Source organism: Sphaeramia orbicularis, chromosome 12 (genome assembly GCF_902148855.1).
Source record: "Sphaeramia orbicularis chromosome 12, fSphaOr1.1, whole genome shotgun sequence".
NCBI lineage: Eukaryota > Metazoa > Chordata > Actinopteri > Kurtiformes > Apogonidae > Sphaeramia > Sphaeramia orbicularis.
Genome location: NC_043968.1, coordinates 61175227 through 61193553, shown reverse-complemented (window position 1 = coordinate 61193553; position 18327 = coordinate 61175227). Strand labels below are relative to the sequence as shown.

The window sequence follows — 18327 nt, the reverse complement described above, 5'->3', positions numbered from 1 at the left end:
TAAAGACCCAAACAGTCACCAGCGACACCAACCATCCATAGATCTAAACTGTTTAATACCTGTCGATTGACTCATCCTATCAATCCATGTAAATAATTGGTGTAAAATACAGTTATTCATCTTTTCACAGTCATTAAATATTACATATTTGGAAGTTCAGAGGCTCCGTAGTTACCGTGGAAACGCCGTCATCTTCTACAACGCTGATTCACCAGTAAAACCGATGGAGTTGGATCCATGACAGTGGATGGACACACTGGGTTTTGTTCAGTTAATGAGAGATTGGACTGAAAAAGACACTTTTTGCTCATTTTTCTCTGTTTTCATAGAATTAACTTTGAATTGACTTGGAGTTTTTATGAACATCTACATGATCTGTGAATTAAATATAGGAAAATACATGATTTACATCAAAAAATGAAAAATGCAGAGGATAATATTATCCAAAAAACTGGTGATAAATTAGTTAATAAAGGTAGAAATAGAGAACAATTAATTTGGGAACTGCCACAAAAGTAGCTCTGGGTCTTTATGGGTTAAGTAAATAAGACCTGCTAGGACATGATGTGTTAGACATATTTTCACCTTGTTTAAGTGTGTTGTTTTAAGAACAACACAAGACTGGAAGACCTGTCTGAAGTCCTGCACACTGTATGAAAGCACTAAGAATAATAAACAACAACAAAAACAAAACAAAAACAATAACAGAAATCAGCATCGGCCTTGGCTAAGAATTATGGAATCATTGCATCCCTATCCAAGAGTATTAGTTGACAGTATGACCAAAATTCATTCTAAAAACAAAAGAAAACATGTTTGCTGCCATGTAATGAACTCAGAGACTGTTCCTTTCAGACAGCTGTAAATAAACTATCTTCATTATATCAGCTTTGAAAAATTTACTTTTGGTTTATCTCTGTCTGGTTTAATGTAAAAAGACAAACAAACCCTTCATATTAGGACAGTTTTCATTGTTTCTTTCAAGTATGTTCTGTTATAATCCAGCAGCAGACTCCTGAACTAAACAAAGCTTTTAATAATTTACTGTAAAGCCACAGTGACATACAGTATCCCCACTGCGCAACGATCTGTTTTTCACTTTCTCCCCTTTTCAACCTCTCATGTTGGCATATATTCTTGTTTTTGTTTTGTTTTTTTTTGTTTTTTATGCCTTTCTTCCCTGCCTTACTTGGGTTTCTGACTTCACCGCTGCTATACAAGGTGCATCAAATCATACTCTAATCGCCGCAGAGTTGTATATTTTGGGTATCTCTATGACTGTGTGTGTGTGGCGGTGTTCACACATCTGGTTGCTTCAGTTCCTGTAGGTGTAATCCCATCCATCCCTGCTGTCTGCAGACTCTCTGATAGGCTGGTCTGCAGGAAGAGCTTATTTATATCTCAGCTGACACACTACACTATCGACCACGCTCCTGTAGCGGGGTGGCTTTCACTGATGCCTTGCATGCTCTTTTTAAATGTTAATGAATACCATCTTTTACTGCAGTATTGTTTCTTTCTTCACTCGATTGAACTTGAAGTATTTACTTATGGTACAGAAAAGTGGCAATCCTGGTGTTTGACTTGAGTTTAGATTTAGTAATGGATGGATTTTAGATAATTATAGATAATAGTATTAAATACCTGAATGTAAAGTATAAAGAATAATTGATTAGCTGTCAATTGTTAAATTAATTAACATTTCGATGATCGATAATTGGTCTGAACAATTGTAAACATTCCATCCTCTTAGATTTGAGGTTTGTTTTGTTTTTTTTTAAATTTTTACTCTTTTGAGAGTAAACTTAATATTTTAGAGGTTTTGGTCTGAATAATATTTGAGGATGTCATTTTGTGCTTTGGGAAACATTTTCACTGTTTTCGGTTATTGCGTAAAAATCTATTGATTTATGGAGAAAATAATAATTATTCAACATTAACCATCATTGAGTGATTGTTTTTGCAGCCCTACCTGAGTGTAATGTTATGTAAAAACAAGTATTTGATTATATTTTTGTGTTTAAACAAATTTGAATTAATCTGTTCTCCAGTGGCGGCACCAGGATTTTAAAAGTTGGGGGGCAACTGGAGGGCAAAGAAAATGTTGAGGGGGCAGACAAAAAAATTTCACGCATAGCGCAAAATTAACACTTTACGATTTAGCGGCTGCAATAAATAAATAAATTAATAAATAATGTATAGCCTATCCGTTACACTTTATATAGAGGACAATTTTAGGTAAAATCAGGTAACACTTAATGTATTCAGGGTATTTGTTAAAAACTACAGCATGAACAACTCAGACTTTCTGTTATGATTATTAATAGGTACAATCTACTTTCACATATTTCTCTAGTGGGGCTTTGGACACTGACCAGCTGGCCTTTGAGAGAACCTTCTATAGATGCGTGCATGGAGGCGGGGGGGGGCTGTCTGCCTGGTTGTATTATAAGTGTATCAAAATGTGTTATGTACGCTTTCATTGACAGATTTTTCATATTTCTTTGTTGCCTGAATTTTCCCAAAGATTTGCCCAAATCTGGGTGGGGGGGCAACTGGGGGTGCAAAGGTTGTGACTTGGGTGGGGGGGGGCATTTGCCCCCCCATGCCCCCCCTTGGTGCCGCCACTGCTGTTCTCTCTAAAGTCTTTTTTTTTTTTTTTTTTTGTTTTTTTTAGATTTTTGCTCACAATTTTTTGTGTGTTTGTGTTTAAGACGTAAACAGCTCCTGGTGACCAAAAGCATCTACTGATCTAAAATGTTTAATAACTTTTGAACCACTGATCCTATCAATACATTTAAATAATTCAGGTACAGTTCAGTTACTTATCTTGTTACTGGCATCAGACATGATTTGTTTGGACGTTCAGAGGCTCCGTAGAGAACATGAAAACACCATCATATTCTGCAACACTGATTCAACAATGGAACCCATGTAGATTTATAAACAGCAGTGGACGTAGATGCTTCTTTTTATGTTCAATTGATGATATATTTTGCTGAAAAAGTCAGTTTTTCCTCAGTTATTTCTGATTTTCACAGAAAAATGCAATGTGCAAAAGATAATATTATAATTAATGATGACCAAGTATTTAGGAAAGGTTTAGGTCTTTAAGGAGAAATGAAAAGGTGAAACAGTCACATAGTTGTAGTCAATTATTATTATCAGTTGATTTTTTAAAAATATATATTATACACTTTTATTCACAAAATCAAGCCAAATTGTGTATTCATCACAGATTAGGGCATTTTTTAAAAATGTAGTTTGACAAAAATAGTGTGACAGAAAGTGATAACACCCACAAAAACCCCAAAAACCCTCAGACTCCTTTTGTCAAAATATGTGTTTAATTTGCTAAGTGTATCTGTAGGCATGAGCTCAGTTGGTTAGAGAGGTGTTTATTAGTGACTGTAAATTTAGATTTTTTTACTAAAATGTCAGATGGTATATTCATTGATTACACTGCCAGACTAAAATAGATTAGAACTGTCTCAGCTGTAGAGGTCATGGGTCACATAAATCCTGCCTCTGTTCAGAGTACACCCCCCTGTGTGAAGCCATAATAACTTCTTGACAGTAATAATGCCATAAATATATCCAGTTGTGACATTGGTGTCACGATTTACACATTTTTCCAATATTTGAATGAGTTAAAGCCAGGTCTATTCAGTTTAACATGTATCTTGTGTTACTTGTTACTGTAAAACACAGTCAAATTCACCAGCTAAAATGTACTTTATTATTAACTTTTAACCAACCTATATATAATAATTTTTAAATAACATCCATGTCATGGGAACCAGTGTCTCCAAACTTGTCTCAAACTGTAGTATCGAATTGATCAATAAAAACACTTGTCATTTATTGTATTTTACTGCTGCTTTGGTTTTATATATCAGCATTTTTCAATACATTCCATGTTATGTGATTGATTAATACCTAACTTAACTGCATAGTGAATTCACTGTGCTTCCATATAAAACAGTATATGACACATCTGTGATTGTTCAGCGTGTCCTCTGCTGCCTCCTTCAGGTTGAGCGTGAGAAAGTCGCCCTGATGACCAGCCTGCAGGAGTCTCAGACCCAGCTCCAGCACACCCAGGGGGCCCTGAACGAGCAGCACGAAAAGGCCCTTCGCCTTAGTCAGAAAGTTACTACCCTGCGCCGCCTACATCGAGGAGCCCACCTGGCCTACGAAGCCCAATGCAGCGCCACGCCTCAGCTCAACCGCGAGGCTCTGATGGACCTGGACCAGGATGAGGAGGAGGCAGGTGTAAACGAGGAGGATAAGAATGCAACTGTAAACAAAAGTCAAGTGTTCTCTTACCAGACGCCGGGTCTGGAGATCCTTCAGTGCAAGTACCGGGTCGCTGTGACAGAGGTGGTGGAACTCAAAGCAGAGTTGAAGACCTTGAGAGAACGGCTGGCTCAGTGTGGGGAGGGGGCGATGGTGGAGAAGCAAAGAGGAGACACTCAACTGAAGAAGCTGGAAGCACAAGTCACTTCACTGGGGAAGAGCTGCCGCGAAGGCCAACGGAAGGTAACGCCACACAGAGATTATGACACTCAGAGATAGTGAAAATGATGAAAAAGAACCTGGATATATTCACCTGTTATTCTCATCATGTATTAAAGCCCTTAAAAATTATATTAATAATTAGATTTTCAGCCAAACTGAGTGAAACTTTCACTGAGTTTTGCAAAAGACAGTTCTAGACGAGGCAAAGACATCCAATATTTCTATCCATTACATGATATTTCATCACAAACCAAAACGCCGGTGTGGATATATACATACTACAGCGTTGTTTCACTGGATTTGTCTTTCTAATACTAATACTACTAATAATACTAATTCTAATACTATCGAATATAGCATTTCTGTCTCCTCATTGATCCAGATGCAGACACACATAATTATTCACTTAACCTGTGTCCATTGCACCTAATCCCTTTTATTGCTAATCAATACACTCACTTTTACACCTCTGCCAAGTGTAAAACCTTCTTCACACCTTTTAAGTGCAAATAGAAGATGCAATAAAAAACAGCTGAAATATCTATGGATATATAGATAGAAAACATATACTTTGGGTCAAGTATGTGTCAATAGATCTACTTCACACAATGTTTTCATCCTGCTGAAAATAAAACAAAACATAAATGAAAACTTGTAAATTAAAAGTTATTTAATGTTGCGTTGAATGAACAGTAAAAAAAAAAAAAAAAAAAAAAGATAAATAAATAAGCACCAAATGAACATGTAATCAACCCAAAAAGCTCCTGAACAGAACTGTTTGGTAGTTTAGAAGCATATTACATTCACAAAACAAATTAGAAACTTATCCTGTAATCATAAGAAGAGATATATTATATCTATGAGATCCTAATCTTATAATTACAAGATAAGGTGTTTGATTTGTTTTTCTTCAGTGAATACACGGTTCCTCTGTAGGTAGAATGTCTCACATGCCGTATCTTAATTTGTTTGGTTTTATTGATGATAATGAGCTGTGATATCAACAAAGACCCTGCTTTCATTTCGTCTCTTTTCTCCTTGTAGATCTCCAGTCTGGAGCTGGAGTTGCAGGCAGCTCAGTCATCAGCCAGTGAAAGTCAGGGGGCCCTGAACGCAGCTCAGGACGAGCTGGTGACGCTGAGCGAGGAGCTCGCCCAACTCTACCACCACGTCTGTCTGTGCAACAATGAGACGCCTAACCGCGTGATGCTGGACTATTACAGGTCTCATTTTAGCTCTGAGTTAAAGTTAATGATCGTTAGAATGTTTTGGATACAATCTTCAGTGCACCACAATATGCCTGTTTTACTGAGACAAATGGTCCCCATCTACAGATATCTGCATTTTGAATATTACAGCACTATTTTAGAATTCATAACAAATTGTTTCACTGACCTCCAGGGGTCTCCAGACCACTAGATAAGGCACAAACCCATAAACAGTCCGGTATTCCTGACAAAGTAAAGTTATAGTCCTCTTTTCTACAACCAAGTGATCAATAAATGTCTAATCAATGAAATGTGTTGACAGTGAAATGTCATATGGAGAATGTATTTCATTGTTTTTAGTGCTTTACACAAAAAAGTTTTACAGTTGGATTTCTGACTCATGATGACACAAGTGCAATGTTGATGCAGAGTTAAACTATAGAACAGTCAAACAATTACATGTTCACAGAATACCACATAACATGCTGTGTAAATTCCCCATCGGCCAGAATGGACAGACAGACAGACGACAAAACAATTACAATACCCCTCTGTCCAGAGTTAGCCGAGGGGTAAAAACTGAGTATTAGAGACAGATTTCTTGTAAGTGCCAAAGCGTTACACTCTCAGCCACAGATAGAGGCTCAGTGTTTTTAGGCGGTGCCATAGGACTTGAATTAAAGACCTAATATTCTTTTAGAATGAATTGCTAAGGTTCCAAATATGAAAAATGTTATCACGTGTTACAGCTGTTACCATTAACAGCTACAAATAAGCTTCAATTCGTTCTGTCCAATATAGAAATCCTACAAATGTGTATTTTACAGCATATAGAAGGACATTTCCTATAGGATTTTCACATCTGTCATTTAAAAATCCTGACAGAACACTGTTAAAAATCCACATATAAGGCTTTGAATTTACAAACATCCTTCTTAAGACACACAGTCCTGCTCCCAAATGTCACAGCTGGTTACTGCATGAGGCCGGAGGCTGGAAGATCATGAGTAAGGACATAACAATCCTGAAACTCTATACATTGTAAATTCTTTTTAGGGTTCTTGACTTCATTCTACATCATATTACTATTCTTCCTCTATGAAAAACTCAAGTTCATTCTCCTATTTCTTCCAGACAAGGCAGGGGTCTCAGAGGCCTCAGTGCCAGTCTCAAAGCCATGTCTACAGACAACAGCAAAGTCCTCCTCACGCCACGCCTCGCCAGGCGGCTGGCCGCTGTCGCCTCTACAACCTCAACCTCTGGGGAGTCACGGAGCCCCTCGGAGTCTCCATCCAAAGAGCCCTTGTCTGGGGAAGTGACCAGAGAGGACAGGGAGGGGGACAGGGAAAGCCTCCAGGTGCCCTCTGACCCAAGCCTGCCACCCTGCACACCTCCAACCCGCTCACCCAGCGTCAGTGCCTCTTCATCATCGTCATCATCATCATCCCCTGCTTTGGAGCCACCCGGAGAGCTGCGCAGGGAGCCGATGAACATCTACAACCTCAATGCCATTATCAGAGACCAGGTAAAATATACTGCTCTTTATGCATTTTCTCAGTCTTTTCTATTGATTTTTTAACTTTTCCTTTCCAGCAAATATACATTATGTTACGCTGACATTATTTCAGCAGTGGCCTGAAAACTAGATGTACTTCACCCACTAAAAACTGATCTCCACTGAAGGGTTCAGCCAATCAAAACCATTTATCTGTTATGGGGCATGTCAGATGTGGTTTGATGATGACATACTGGCCCCTGTGACTGCTGCCTGTTCACCTGTTGGCTTTTGTGACCAACAAAGTGAATAAACATACCACTGTTGGTACCTTTTACTCGAGTTCCCTTCACCTGTTCACTGTCTGCTCTTAGTGTGGCCTTCATTCAAACAGATCAATAAGGGTACATCATTATGATCATCAGTAAAACATTAGAGCACTCCACCATAACAGAAATGTTATAGGCAGATGCAGTTTGTGTAGTGTAGCAGTGCACCAATGGGTGGATTAACCAGGTGTTCAGGGTGTAGTAACTGTGTGTTTATTATCACCAGTACTGTAACACATGAAATTACACTGGGATAACCACATACTGTGTCATCAGCAGCTCTGTTTATGAAAGACCCCCTAATGCCCCCAGGCTTCCCCTACCTGTCTGTGTAGGACATCCACCTCACTCCTGACAGATGCATGACAGGTCAACTCTACTCTGCCCAAATATATTACAGTTATTTCTCTCTGTAGTGAAATAAATCATTACATATGGAACTAGAAAAGCACTCGGAGAGCACAGACCTCCACCAAGGCAGATCAGCCCCCCCCCCACCGATCACCACCAAAGTTTAATCATTTATTCCTTGTGCCAGTATCAACATTTCCTGAAAATTTCATCAAAATCTGTCTATAAATTTTTTGAGCTATCTTGCCAACAAACAAACAAACAAACCATGATGAAAACATAACCTCTTTGGCGGAGGTCGTAAAAAAAGCATAGAAAAGTAACAAAACTGAAATAAAAACATATGGGGGGGTTACACAGCCTGACCAAAAACAACATTGTCCTCTACATATTAAAATGAAGTTTAAAACAGAGTAAAAGTTTTCATTGTTGCTCCTCAACAGAGGTGTTAGTTTGACATCTGTTGGAAGTGCTCCTCTCTGCTCCCCCCTACCTCCTCTGTTCAGTTAGATGGGACACTGTTATAAAAACTGAGGTCTGTCTGTTCCTTCTTATCATGCCTTCTCAGCTGTGCAGTCTCTTCTCTCTCCTCTTCCTCATCCTTTACTCCTTGTCTTCTTCTTCACCCCTTTCTCCTGTCCACTACGGACCTCCAGTATCCAGTAGACTGCCTTGTATCCTCTTATCTCCTCTTGTCCTCACCCTCTTTCCCCTTCCCCTCTCCCCTGTGCTCCTCCAGGTGAAGCACCTCCAGCGTGCGGTGGACAGGTCTCTCCAGCTGTCCAGACAGAGAGCTGCAGCCAGGGAACTGGCTCCTCTGCTGGATAAGGACAAGGAAAGCTGCATGGAGGAGATCCTGAAGCTCAAGTCTCTGCTCAGCACCAAAAGAGAGCAGATCGCCACTTTGAGACTGGTGCTCAAAGCCAACAAACAGGTGAGGAGGCAGACGTTATCAGCTCAAACAAGTAAATACGCTGTTGCCCATGACGATGGAATCATTTTATTTTCATTTTCAGACACATTCCTCTTTTTATTCCTATTTCTACAAATCCATAATGACCTTTAACCAGGTGCAATGAATACATACTGACTACATCCCAGTTAGACTTTATCCATCAAGAATAAATCACATTCTCAAAACTATCTCATGAAAATAAAATCCAAATTTTGTTTAACCCATAAAGACCCAGTGCTACTTTTGTGTCAGTTCCCAAATGAATTTTTCTTTCTATCTAACCTTTCTTAAGTGATTTATCACCATTTATCACAATATTATCCTCTGTATTTTGCACTTTTTCAGTGAAAATCAGGTATTTTCCAATATTTCAGTCATTGATCATGTACTTTAAACAACAAGCTGATATTACATTTGGGGTTTTTATATCAAAAACAGAGAAAACATTAAGAAAAAGTGACTTTTCTAGTAAAACCTATCATTAATTGTTATTTATCAAAGTACGTGGGTTTTACTGGTGGATCAATGTTGTAGAAGATGACAGTGTTTCCATGGTAACCACAGAGCCTCTGAACTTCCAAATGGGTTATATCTGATGACCGTGAAAAGATGAATAACTGTGTTTTACATCGTTTACTTACATGTATTGATAGGATTAGTGGATCAACAGATTTCATACATTTTATATCAGTAGATGATTTGAGTTGCCAGTTGCTGTTTGGGTCTTTATGGGTTAAACTTGATGGGCAACAGTGAAAATGCAAGACTTTGAATATACCAGTTGTAGGTATTTGATGTGATATACGACAGTTCATTGGTACAATAACTAAAGAAGGTGTCCAACAGTTTTAATTACATAGTACTGTGTCGTAGGCCAAAAATACAAATGGTCAGATGATCAGAAGGCTGCAAAGAAGATAATTGATTAGTAAATAGTGCTCTAAAGTATTCACACATAAAAGATGAATTAAAGATAAATTAAGGTATTGTTTTGTCAAATATCCATGTTTTAAATTGTCCCTTTGCTGTAGTAATGTGCGCATTCAGGGTGTGTAGGTACCAGTTGGTACCAAATAAGGTTAATCAGACTGTAATAATTCCTGGAGTAAAATTATTGACTTGCATTTAAGTCAGCTTTCGACCACAACTGTATATAATTTATACAGATCCAAATCAGGAAACAGACTAGGACAGTAGTTAATGTTTAGGATGGACAGTTATGTTTATACATGATGAAGAAATGTATTATTCCAGCTTCAGGGAAACAGAGATACACACACAGCAGATGTTAAATAATGAACCCCTAACTCAAGAAAGCTCCTATCTAATTACACTCTTCCTTATCAAGATGTATGACAGAAGAAAGTTAAAACCTGAGTGGGTACTCACATAAAGCCAGATTTCCAAAGAAATATCATTCAGTACATATCCTGTTGACTTTGTTTTGTACTGCTGTCAAATATCTGTTTTGTGCATTAATTGTGGGATATCATAATGGCTCAAATAGCCTCTTCTGTATTATATTTCACCAACAAATATACAAAATGGTCAAAACCAGCAGAGATCCAGAAGGGTGATTTTTAACAGTAGCCTCTGGGAATGAACTGAACTATTTATTGTCCAACTGTTGTCACAAGATACAGGTTGATTTAGGGACACATCTTTTTCAATCACTATTGTTTTCTTGTTTTGTTTTGGTTTTTTTTGCCTGTTTTACATACCATTCTGCTTAGAAGGCTAGAGCTAACACCATCCATCAACAAAATGTCTGAACATAACTGTCAACTGTTCTACTATGGTTTTACACACTAGAACAGTGGTTTCCAACCTTTTTTGGCTCGTGACCCCATTTTAACATCACAAATTTCTGGTGACCCCAGACATTCAAAACCAAGACATTTTTTTTTCTAAAATTAATTTGTTTTTGATCATGTAATAGTTTGCTATACTATGTTGCAAATAAACGTTAATTTTAGATGACATTTAGTCTATATAATGTATATTATTATGGACGGAGGCAGTAAAGCCAGGTGTAGATTACTGCACAAAGGGAGAATTTTATTTTCCTTGGTCAGGATATGTACAGTCAGTCCAGCTTGGATTTACAAGGGCTGACAATTAATACTGAACAAACAAGAACTCAAACTATGAATTATGAAAGAGCTGCAGCATCTGAAACCAACCACAATGAACATTTGAAAGATAAACAGTACCACAGTGCTTCAGTTTCAGCTTCACAGTTTGTCATGTCTTTTATGGATTGTGATTGTCTCTGTCAAATCAACATACATTTTTTAATAGTACGTTTTTATTTTGAGTTTTATCAATTTCTAGAAATTTCAGGCCACCCCATTTGAATTCCAGGCAACCCCACATGAGGTCCCGACCCCAAGGTTGAAAAACACTGCACTAGAAGATAGCATACCCAATACCATTTAGATCGGACAGGTTTTATCAGTCCTCACCTGTGATTAAAATGTGTGACTTGTATTTGTGTTTGTGTGTTAAAACAGACAGCAGAGGTCGCTCTAGCTAACCTTAAGAGTAAGTATGAGGCAGAGAAGTCCATGGTGACTGACACCATGATGAAGCTGAGGAATGAGCTGAAAGCCCTGAAGGAGGACGCCGCCACTTTCTCCTCCCTGAGAGCCATGTTCGCCACCAGGTAAGAGACAGCACAATAACTGACACATGGGACTTCTTAGCCTCAGTACTCTGCTCTGCTGTCATCAAAACTAGCAATAAATTGATGTTGGTGTCTTCACTAGTGGAGACACATTTGGAGGGGATTTCTTAATGGCAGAGGTGGAAAAAGACACAGTTTTCTCATAAAGAAGTACAGATTTTAAAAAAGACTATAGATGTAGAAGGTGTTTCTCATACTCAAATGTCTGTACTTTTACTGGAGTGAAGTAGTTTGTATTTTTTCCACCTGTGCTCTGACTTGGCTGCAGTCTGAGCGTAGGCTCTGAGTTCTCCTAATCCACTGTCCTCAGGTGTGATGAGTATGTGACTCAGCTGGATGAGATGCAGAGGCAGCTGGCTGCAGCAGAGGACGAGAAGAAGACGCTCAACTCCCTGTTGAGGATGGCCATCCAGCAGAAACTGGCCCTCACCCAGCGCCTAGAGGACCTGGCCTTCGATCAGGAGCAGACCCACCGCACCCGCGGGAGCAGACTGACCCGCGGGAAGACCAGCACCCCTAAAGTAAGTCCCCCAGCCTCGACTTCAGCCTCCGACTCACCCCTGGGCAGTTCTTCAGCTTTGCCCCCTAGTCCCCTCCCCCCTACAAGCCTCTTTAGTCCTACGTCGTTGCTCCCCGACAGCCCCTCTGTGCCCCTCAGCCCATCTGTGGTCAGTGCAGCTGCTGCAGCTCTGGCCTCAGTCCTCACCTCCCCAATGTCACACATGCCCCCTCGCAGTCCGTCATTGCAAGCTGTCGCATCAGCAGCTCTGCCTGCAGCCCCAGAGAGCCCCCCATCTCTGGAGGCCCCCTCGTCTCCGTCAGCCCGAACCCCGCCCTCAACCCCTTTGAGGCTGGCTCATTCCCAGTGGACTCTGGGGGTGCGGACGGTTGTGGTTGACTCTCACAGTTTCAGTGTCAACATCGCGCCCCGTAGCTCAGGCCTCTCAAGGCACTATACCCCAGACTCGCTTTCCTCTTCCTCATCCACCAGGCCCACCCAGCCTGGATCTGCCCCCTCATCTCCATACCGATCCCCCATTTTAGGGCTCAGACGCTCCACCTGGAGCCCGTCACCACGAACTCGTCCGTTTTCTAGCTTCACACGCTCTTCTGTCCTTTACACACCTTCTTCATCTTCTGCTTACTCATCTACCCATTCCCCCTCATCCTCTTATAGCTATTCACCTTCCTACCACAACACTTCTGCTTTCACCCCCTCCAGCTCCTACCTCACCAACTCCAACACCTCCACCTCCCACAGCCACGCCTCTCACTATACTCCCCTCTACCCCAGATCCTACAGTTCTTACCGCCCCCGGCACTGACACTCTAAAACCTTCACCATACGCCTTTCCGCCAGGCTCCTTATTGACACTAAAACTGCAACTCCCATCATCCCTCTCTTTCTGCTACCGTAGAGAGTGGGGGCTCACAGAGATGAGGACAAAGTGGTTTCCTGTTTCCCATTTCCTATTTTCCTGTGCCTAAGCCTTGGCCAATGGGTTCTGAATGTTCAGCGACTATGCTCAGGGATTTGACATAAGGAGCACAAGCGGCCCCGCCTTCCTTTAATTCTGAGACTGATGATTGGTCCACAGGAGGACACTAATAGACTTTTTAATGAGAGTTTTTAGAATTTAGATTCTTCAGGTTGAGACCACAAATGCATGAAGAAATTAAGAACACAGACATTCAGACATTCACTGGAACATTTGAGGGGCACTTTTCAGGTTTGGATGAGGGCCATGACACGTAAAAATACCATCCTCTGTATTCAGTGTATTACCCACTATGTTTTATGGTAGCCAGTCTCATATACTGTATGTGCAAACACTGTAACCCCAATGTCTTTCAAGCTTTGTCCACACTAATACATTTTTATTTTAAAACACTTTTGACTGGCTATTATTAGTCACTGTCTCATATCACGGGACCGTTTCCCAAAAACAAGCTATTAAAGCCATTTTTGTCTTTATGTCTCTACTACTACTGCTACTGCATTTAGCATTTTACCATGTTGCTATATTTATACTTACACATATATAAAGGCAGGTATGTTATTTTCATGCTGTGACCATTTTCTACACCCTTCATGTTTAGGATGTGAGGCTCAAGGATAATGCAACAAAACAGAGGTTCAAATCATTATAGTTTCACTGCTTCCTGATTGATCTACAATTGAAAATACATTAGATGTACTGAAAATCCAGAGGAAAAATGGGCGATATTTACAGGTAAAACAATGTATGTGATAACCAGATTACATAAGCATCCATCCACTTTTTAGCTAATATAACTATTTCATTATTTTTACATGATATAACAGTAAAGGGATAAATTGATTCTGAAATATAAAAAAGAAAACAGCCTGTGCCTTTATTTCAGTCAAGGTCAGTAACACTCTGATTAAGTAATGCTATGTGACAATATGTTACTATTAACTGAAACAGGATGATTATGATGATGATGTTTACATCCACCAAGACAGTTATCATTCCATTGTGGCTTATTATATTAAGTATATTTTCCTTACAGACTTAATTACATACCTACGGGATCATGTAACAGTACTTGAATAGTTATCAAATGCAGTGTTCTAATTGTAAGTGTGGCCCAAGGATTGTCTTTTCAGTTTTTGATCAAACTGAACGCAGTGAAATGTCAAAAAAATGTGTCAGATTCTCTGGATGTATAGGAACTAAACACAGTAGTATGAACTGGATATGAATTTTAGCTTCATTTTAACCCTGAGCCTTATGTCAGAGGAAAATGGCCACCATGTGAATCTGACCAATGGAGGATTACCACTGACACTGTGCTAAACCACTCGTCTGGACAGATATTTATTCTGAGATGTTGTTTTAAAGTGAAAACCTATTAGTGTGGAAGTGTAAGCATTCTTTTTGTGTCATTGAGTTATTTGAATGTGCTCAGTATGCTTCAAACTGTCACAGAAAGAGACAAATGAAGATAAAAAAAAAAAAAAAAACAGTGTCTAAAAATTGTTACATTACAAAGTGTCACACACTAGTAGTGACAAAAGTAGCTGTGTGAAAATAGATGAAAAACACATGGTCACAAAGTGATCAAACAGTCCCCTGCCTATTTTCATAGCAGTTATACAGCTCTGGAAGAAATGAAGAAGTACTAGGGCTTTACTCTGTAACTACTAACTACATTTTCCCAACTAAAACTAAACCTGCAGTGATGATTGGAAGCAACACAGTCGAGAGGTTTCATCACAGCCGTGTAGATGTTTTCAGGCCTGTTCTCCTATTGGATCTTGTATAAAGGAGTTATATATTACCTGAGTCAAAAATACAACAGGAAATGGCAAAAATTACTTCCTGTTTTGCTTACTGTGTGGCTCCAAATGGCTTTTTTTGTGTGTTTTTTTGGTACACTCTAATGCAGGGGCTTAACCTAACTTACCATAGGAACACTATGGAGCCATTTTGGCATAATCATTTCTAAGACCCATAAAACATACAATTTTTTCTATCTCTGACACTTGTGCAAAGTTTTCTGACTTATGTTTATCACCTCAAATACGTGATTTGTTTAGGAAAAGATGAATAACCCTTTCAGTTTCAAGAGAGATAACCACTAAAAAAGAACAAAATTTTCAGACCTCAAATAGTACAAGCACGTTTATTTTCATGCTGAAGTGGCACAATACTAGGAAGAATTCACAGATCAATAGCTCCTGGAATGACTCTGGTTTTCAATCATGTCTTTAATGCATCTTGGCATTTCCTGTTGCTGTTGGCAGGTTGATGCCACTGCTGGAGCTGAAATGGAGCTCTGTGTTTGATGGCTTGTAAACATCCATCTTCCCCTGGATCCCATTCCAGAGGTTTGGAAGTCTTGAAATTTGGAGAGGCCTCGTTCATTTTTTCCAGAGTGGTGGAGAAAGGTGTTTCAGACTTTGAAGCATACTGACATCTTCTAATGTTTCAGCTTCGATTTCACTCTGTGCAGGTTGTCTTTGGTTCACTGTACATTTTCTGTTGCACTCCAGTACAGCTAATTCACTTCTTTTCTTATTGGTTGGCATTAGTTGGACCCCTACAGTTCTTCTGTACCTCTAGCACCATCTGATGGTTTCCTCAGTTATAACCTTGTACCCAGCTATGCACGGTCATGTTTGGATGCTCTTAAACTTTATCCTTCCATATGGCGGGTGTTATCAACGGTTGTGACAGTGGAGAACCCTTTACACCTGGGACAAAGCAGGATAGAGAGCCTTCCAACATGGCATATGGCCAGTACGGAGTCAGCTAAACGCCATGGTGTAAAGTCATTGAAAAACTAAGCAATATGACTCGACATTAGTTCTGTCATGTGTGAAATAATTTGAAGTTGCTTTCTCTCCATAAAATTAATTAGATTTAAATTATAACATAAATTATTACCATTGAAAACTGCTCAAATTCAGCCAACCAAAGTTCTGTAATGTATCACCTACTTCAAACACAGCAGGGTTTCTTAGTGAGTAAGTCAACTGTTTTTCAGCTGCGTCCTGCTGAAGTGCCTTTGAGCAAGATGCAGATACCAGCTAGATGTCTGATGCACCTACACTGCTGTAGTTGCAGTTACAAAAAGTATCAAATGAAAGAGTTTTTTTGCAAGAAAAATTGGAATCGTAGAGTAATTTCAAGTCCCTTTCTTTGGCCTGACACCAACTTAAGTTTTGACCCTTGCACAGTAGATTATATCCACACAGCAGATATTTTCCACTGATGTCACACTGGTGGAAATGATGCTATCAGTAGAATAGAATTAGATATGGTCAAGTCATATAAACACAATATCTGACAAATCATTATCACATTGATAACCGCTGACTAATTGATTAGCAACTGAAAAGACAATGGATAAAGAGGATCTAGCATAAAATCATCTAATAGTGTCAGAGAAGTGAACATACATGTTGTCTAGTGGTAGTTAAAGGGTTAAATATGTTGTTGAAATCTTGAAATTTGTCCTGATGCCTATCCAGATTTTCTCTATTCATTGTCTTTTGTTGCTGTTAATGATCCCGCAGATTCCATTTATTAATAGGACATAGAGCAGTATGGGATTCTTCTTTCAGAGGAAAATGGCTGCTGTGTGAATATGTTCTACTGTCCTAGTTGTAATTATCACTGAATATAGACTAGAGACACGTACCCTATAGTGTACAAATACTTAGGTGACAGAAAGAGGAAGCAAATCCTAGGCAAGACTGACCTCAGTTTTGTTGGTACATGTAGCAAACTGTTGTATCTGTGAGGCCAACAGTTCATCTGGAAACACAGAATGAATGTATTCATTATGTGAAGGTTCATTCATGACACTGCACCAAAACTCAGGGAACATGGCAACACTTCATTCACCAACAAACCACAATAACTTCAACCATAATAACATGAGGAGAATCTTCAACTTTGGATTTCCCTTTAGGTTGAAGTTCAGTCAAAGAAACTGTAAAGAACTGTAGGTACTAAGTACTGAGAAATATGATTCTTTTCATATTATCCAGAGTCACTTGAGAGATTGATATGATTTGGGTGTCCAGTAGAGGCGGAGGTCTGAGATGTGTGCAGCATAGTCAGCCCAAAGACTGGAAGCAGAAACTGGAAACTACTGGATTATGTTGCATTCATGCAGTGAATGCAGAAGGAGAAAAAAGCTCCAAGTGTAAATCCAGCCTGGGAGCATTCAAGCATTATTCCATGATTATACAGGCCCTGTAGAAACACATTATTCTAACTATGCTCTTGTTTAACTGTGATTTGTTAGTTACACCAGATTGACACAAACAGCACAGCTCCCTTTTAAGAACCCAAAACTGGAATAAACAGTATTATTTGATTTCATTTAAATGTTACTGTCAGTAATGGTGAGATTATATTTACTTTTTTTTGTGGGTTTTTTCTAGTATGTTAAAACTGTTCTGTCAAATGTGTGACATGAACAGTTTTCCCTACATGGATTATTTTATTTAGGGTTTACACACTTACAATAAGGTGCTAAGTAGAACCACATAGGAGATATCCTTTTATGAAGGTTCCACCCAAAACCCTTTCAAAGGGCACAGAGAGCCCAACATTGAGGATTGTACTTAGAATCATCAGGGGAAGGTTCCATTCAGAACTCACAGGACAGTTTCTGCAGAGAAACCCTCTGTGCTGTAATGGTTTTACCCAGAACCCCATCTAATGATCATATGCATCCATCATAGGATCTTACTGCACTCATGGTGTTATGTTTTCAATAATCTAACTTTGAAGTGAATGAAACACAACATGTAAACAGAAGTGGAAGCATAACAAAGCAAAACATAAGAATGAGTGAAACAGTTTAGTTTATATTCATGGACTGAGCTCTTGTAGAACCCGGTTTCTCCCTCACTAAACACAGCGCCCATTTGAATCAGGAGTAAACATGTGAAGATTTGAGGGTTGGGATCTTGTAACACCAGTCAACCCTGTTTCTTCTAAAACAAGGTTATATGCATTAAATGAAACCTGTAATTTTAGAAAGAACCCTTGAGGAAACCTTTTTTCATGAAAGGGTTCTTCAGAATCACATGGTTCTGGGTAGAACCTCAGCCCTTAAGGAGGGGAATCCTTATTTCTGAGAGTGTAGATGATATGATGTGAATGTGGCTCCATCAAAATTGATGAACCTGGCAATAGACGCCAGAACATCCACACCTCTAACAGCTGACATGGAGTTCCTCATTTGACCTGAGATGCCAAACAAAACCTAATTTCACTTTTAACTGTTGGCAAACT

At 39.3% G+C, this 18327-nt stretch overlaps 1 protein-coding gene across 2 annotated transcripts in view; it reads left to right on the top strand.

Annotated features, from left to right (window-relative positions):
* LOC115429952 (protein bicaudal D homolog 1-like) overlaps window positions 1-13899 on the top strand; it is a 52802-nt gene extending 38903 nt beyond the window's left edge. For both annotated transcript variants that reach the window (XM_030149791.1, XM_030149790.1), the window contains exons 6-11: window positions 4036-4542; window positions 5566-5744; window positions 6864-7254; window positions 8644-8838; window positions 11373-11524; window positions 11856-13899. In XM_030149791.1, the coding sequence (XP_030005651.1) occupies window positions 4036-4542; window positions 5566-5744; window positions 6864-7254; window positions 8644-8838; window positions 11373-11524; window positions 11856-12870 (2439 nt within the window). In that variant the 3' untranslated portion in view covers window positions 12871-13899. The remainder of the gene's footprint in view (window positions 1-4035; window positions 4543-5565; window positions 5745-6863; window positions 7255-8643; window positions 8839-11372; window positions 11525-11855) is intronic.
* Window positions 13900-18327: the final 4428 nt, after the last annotated feature.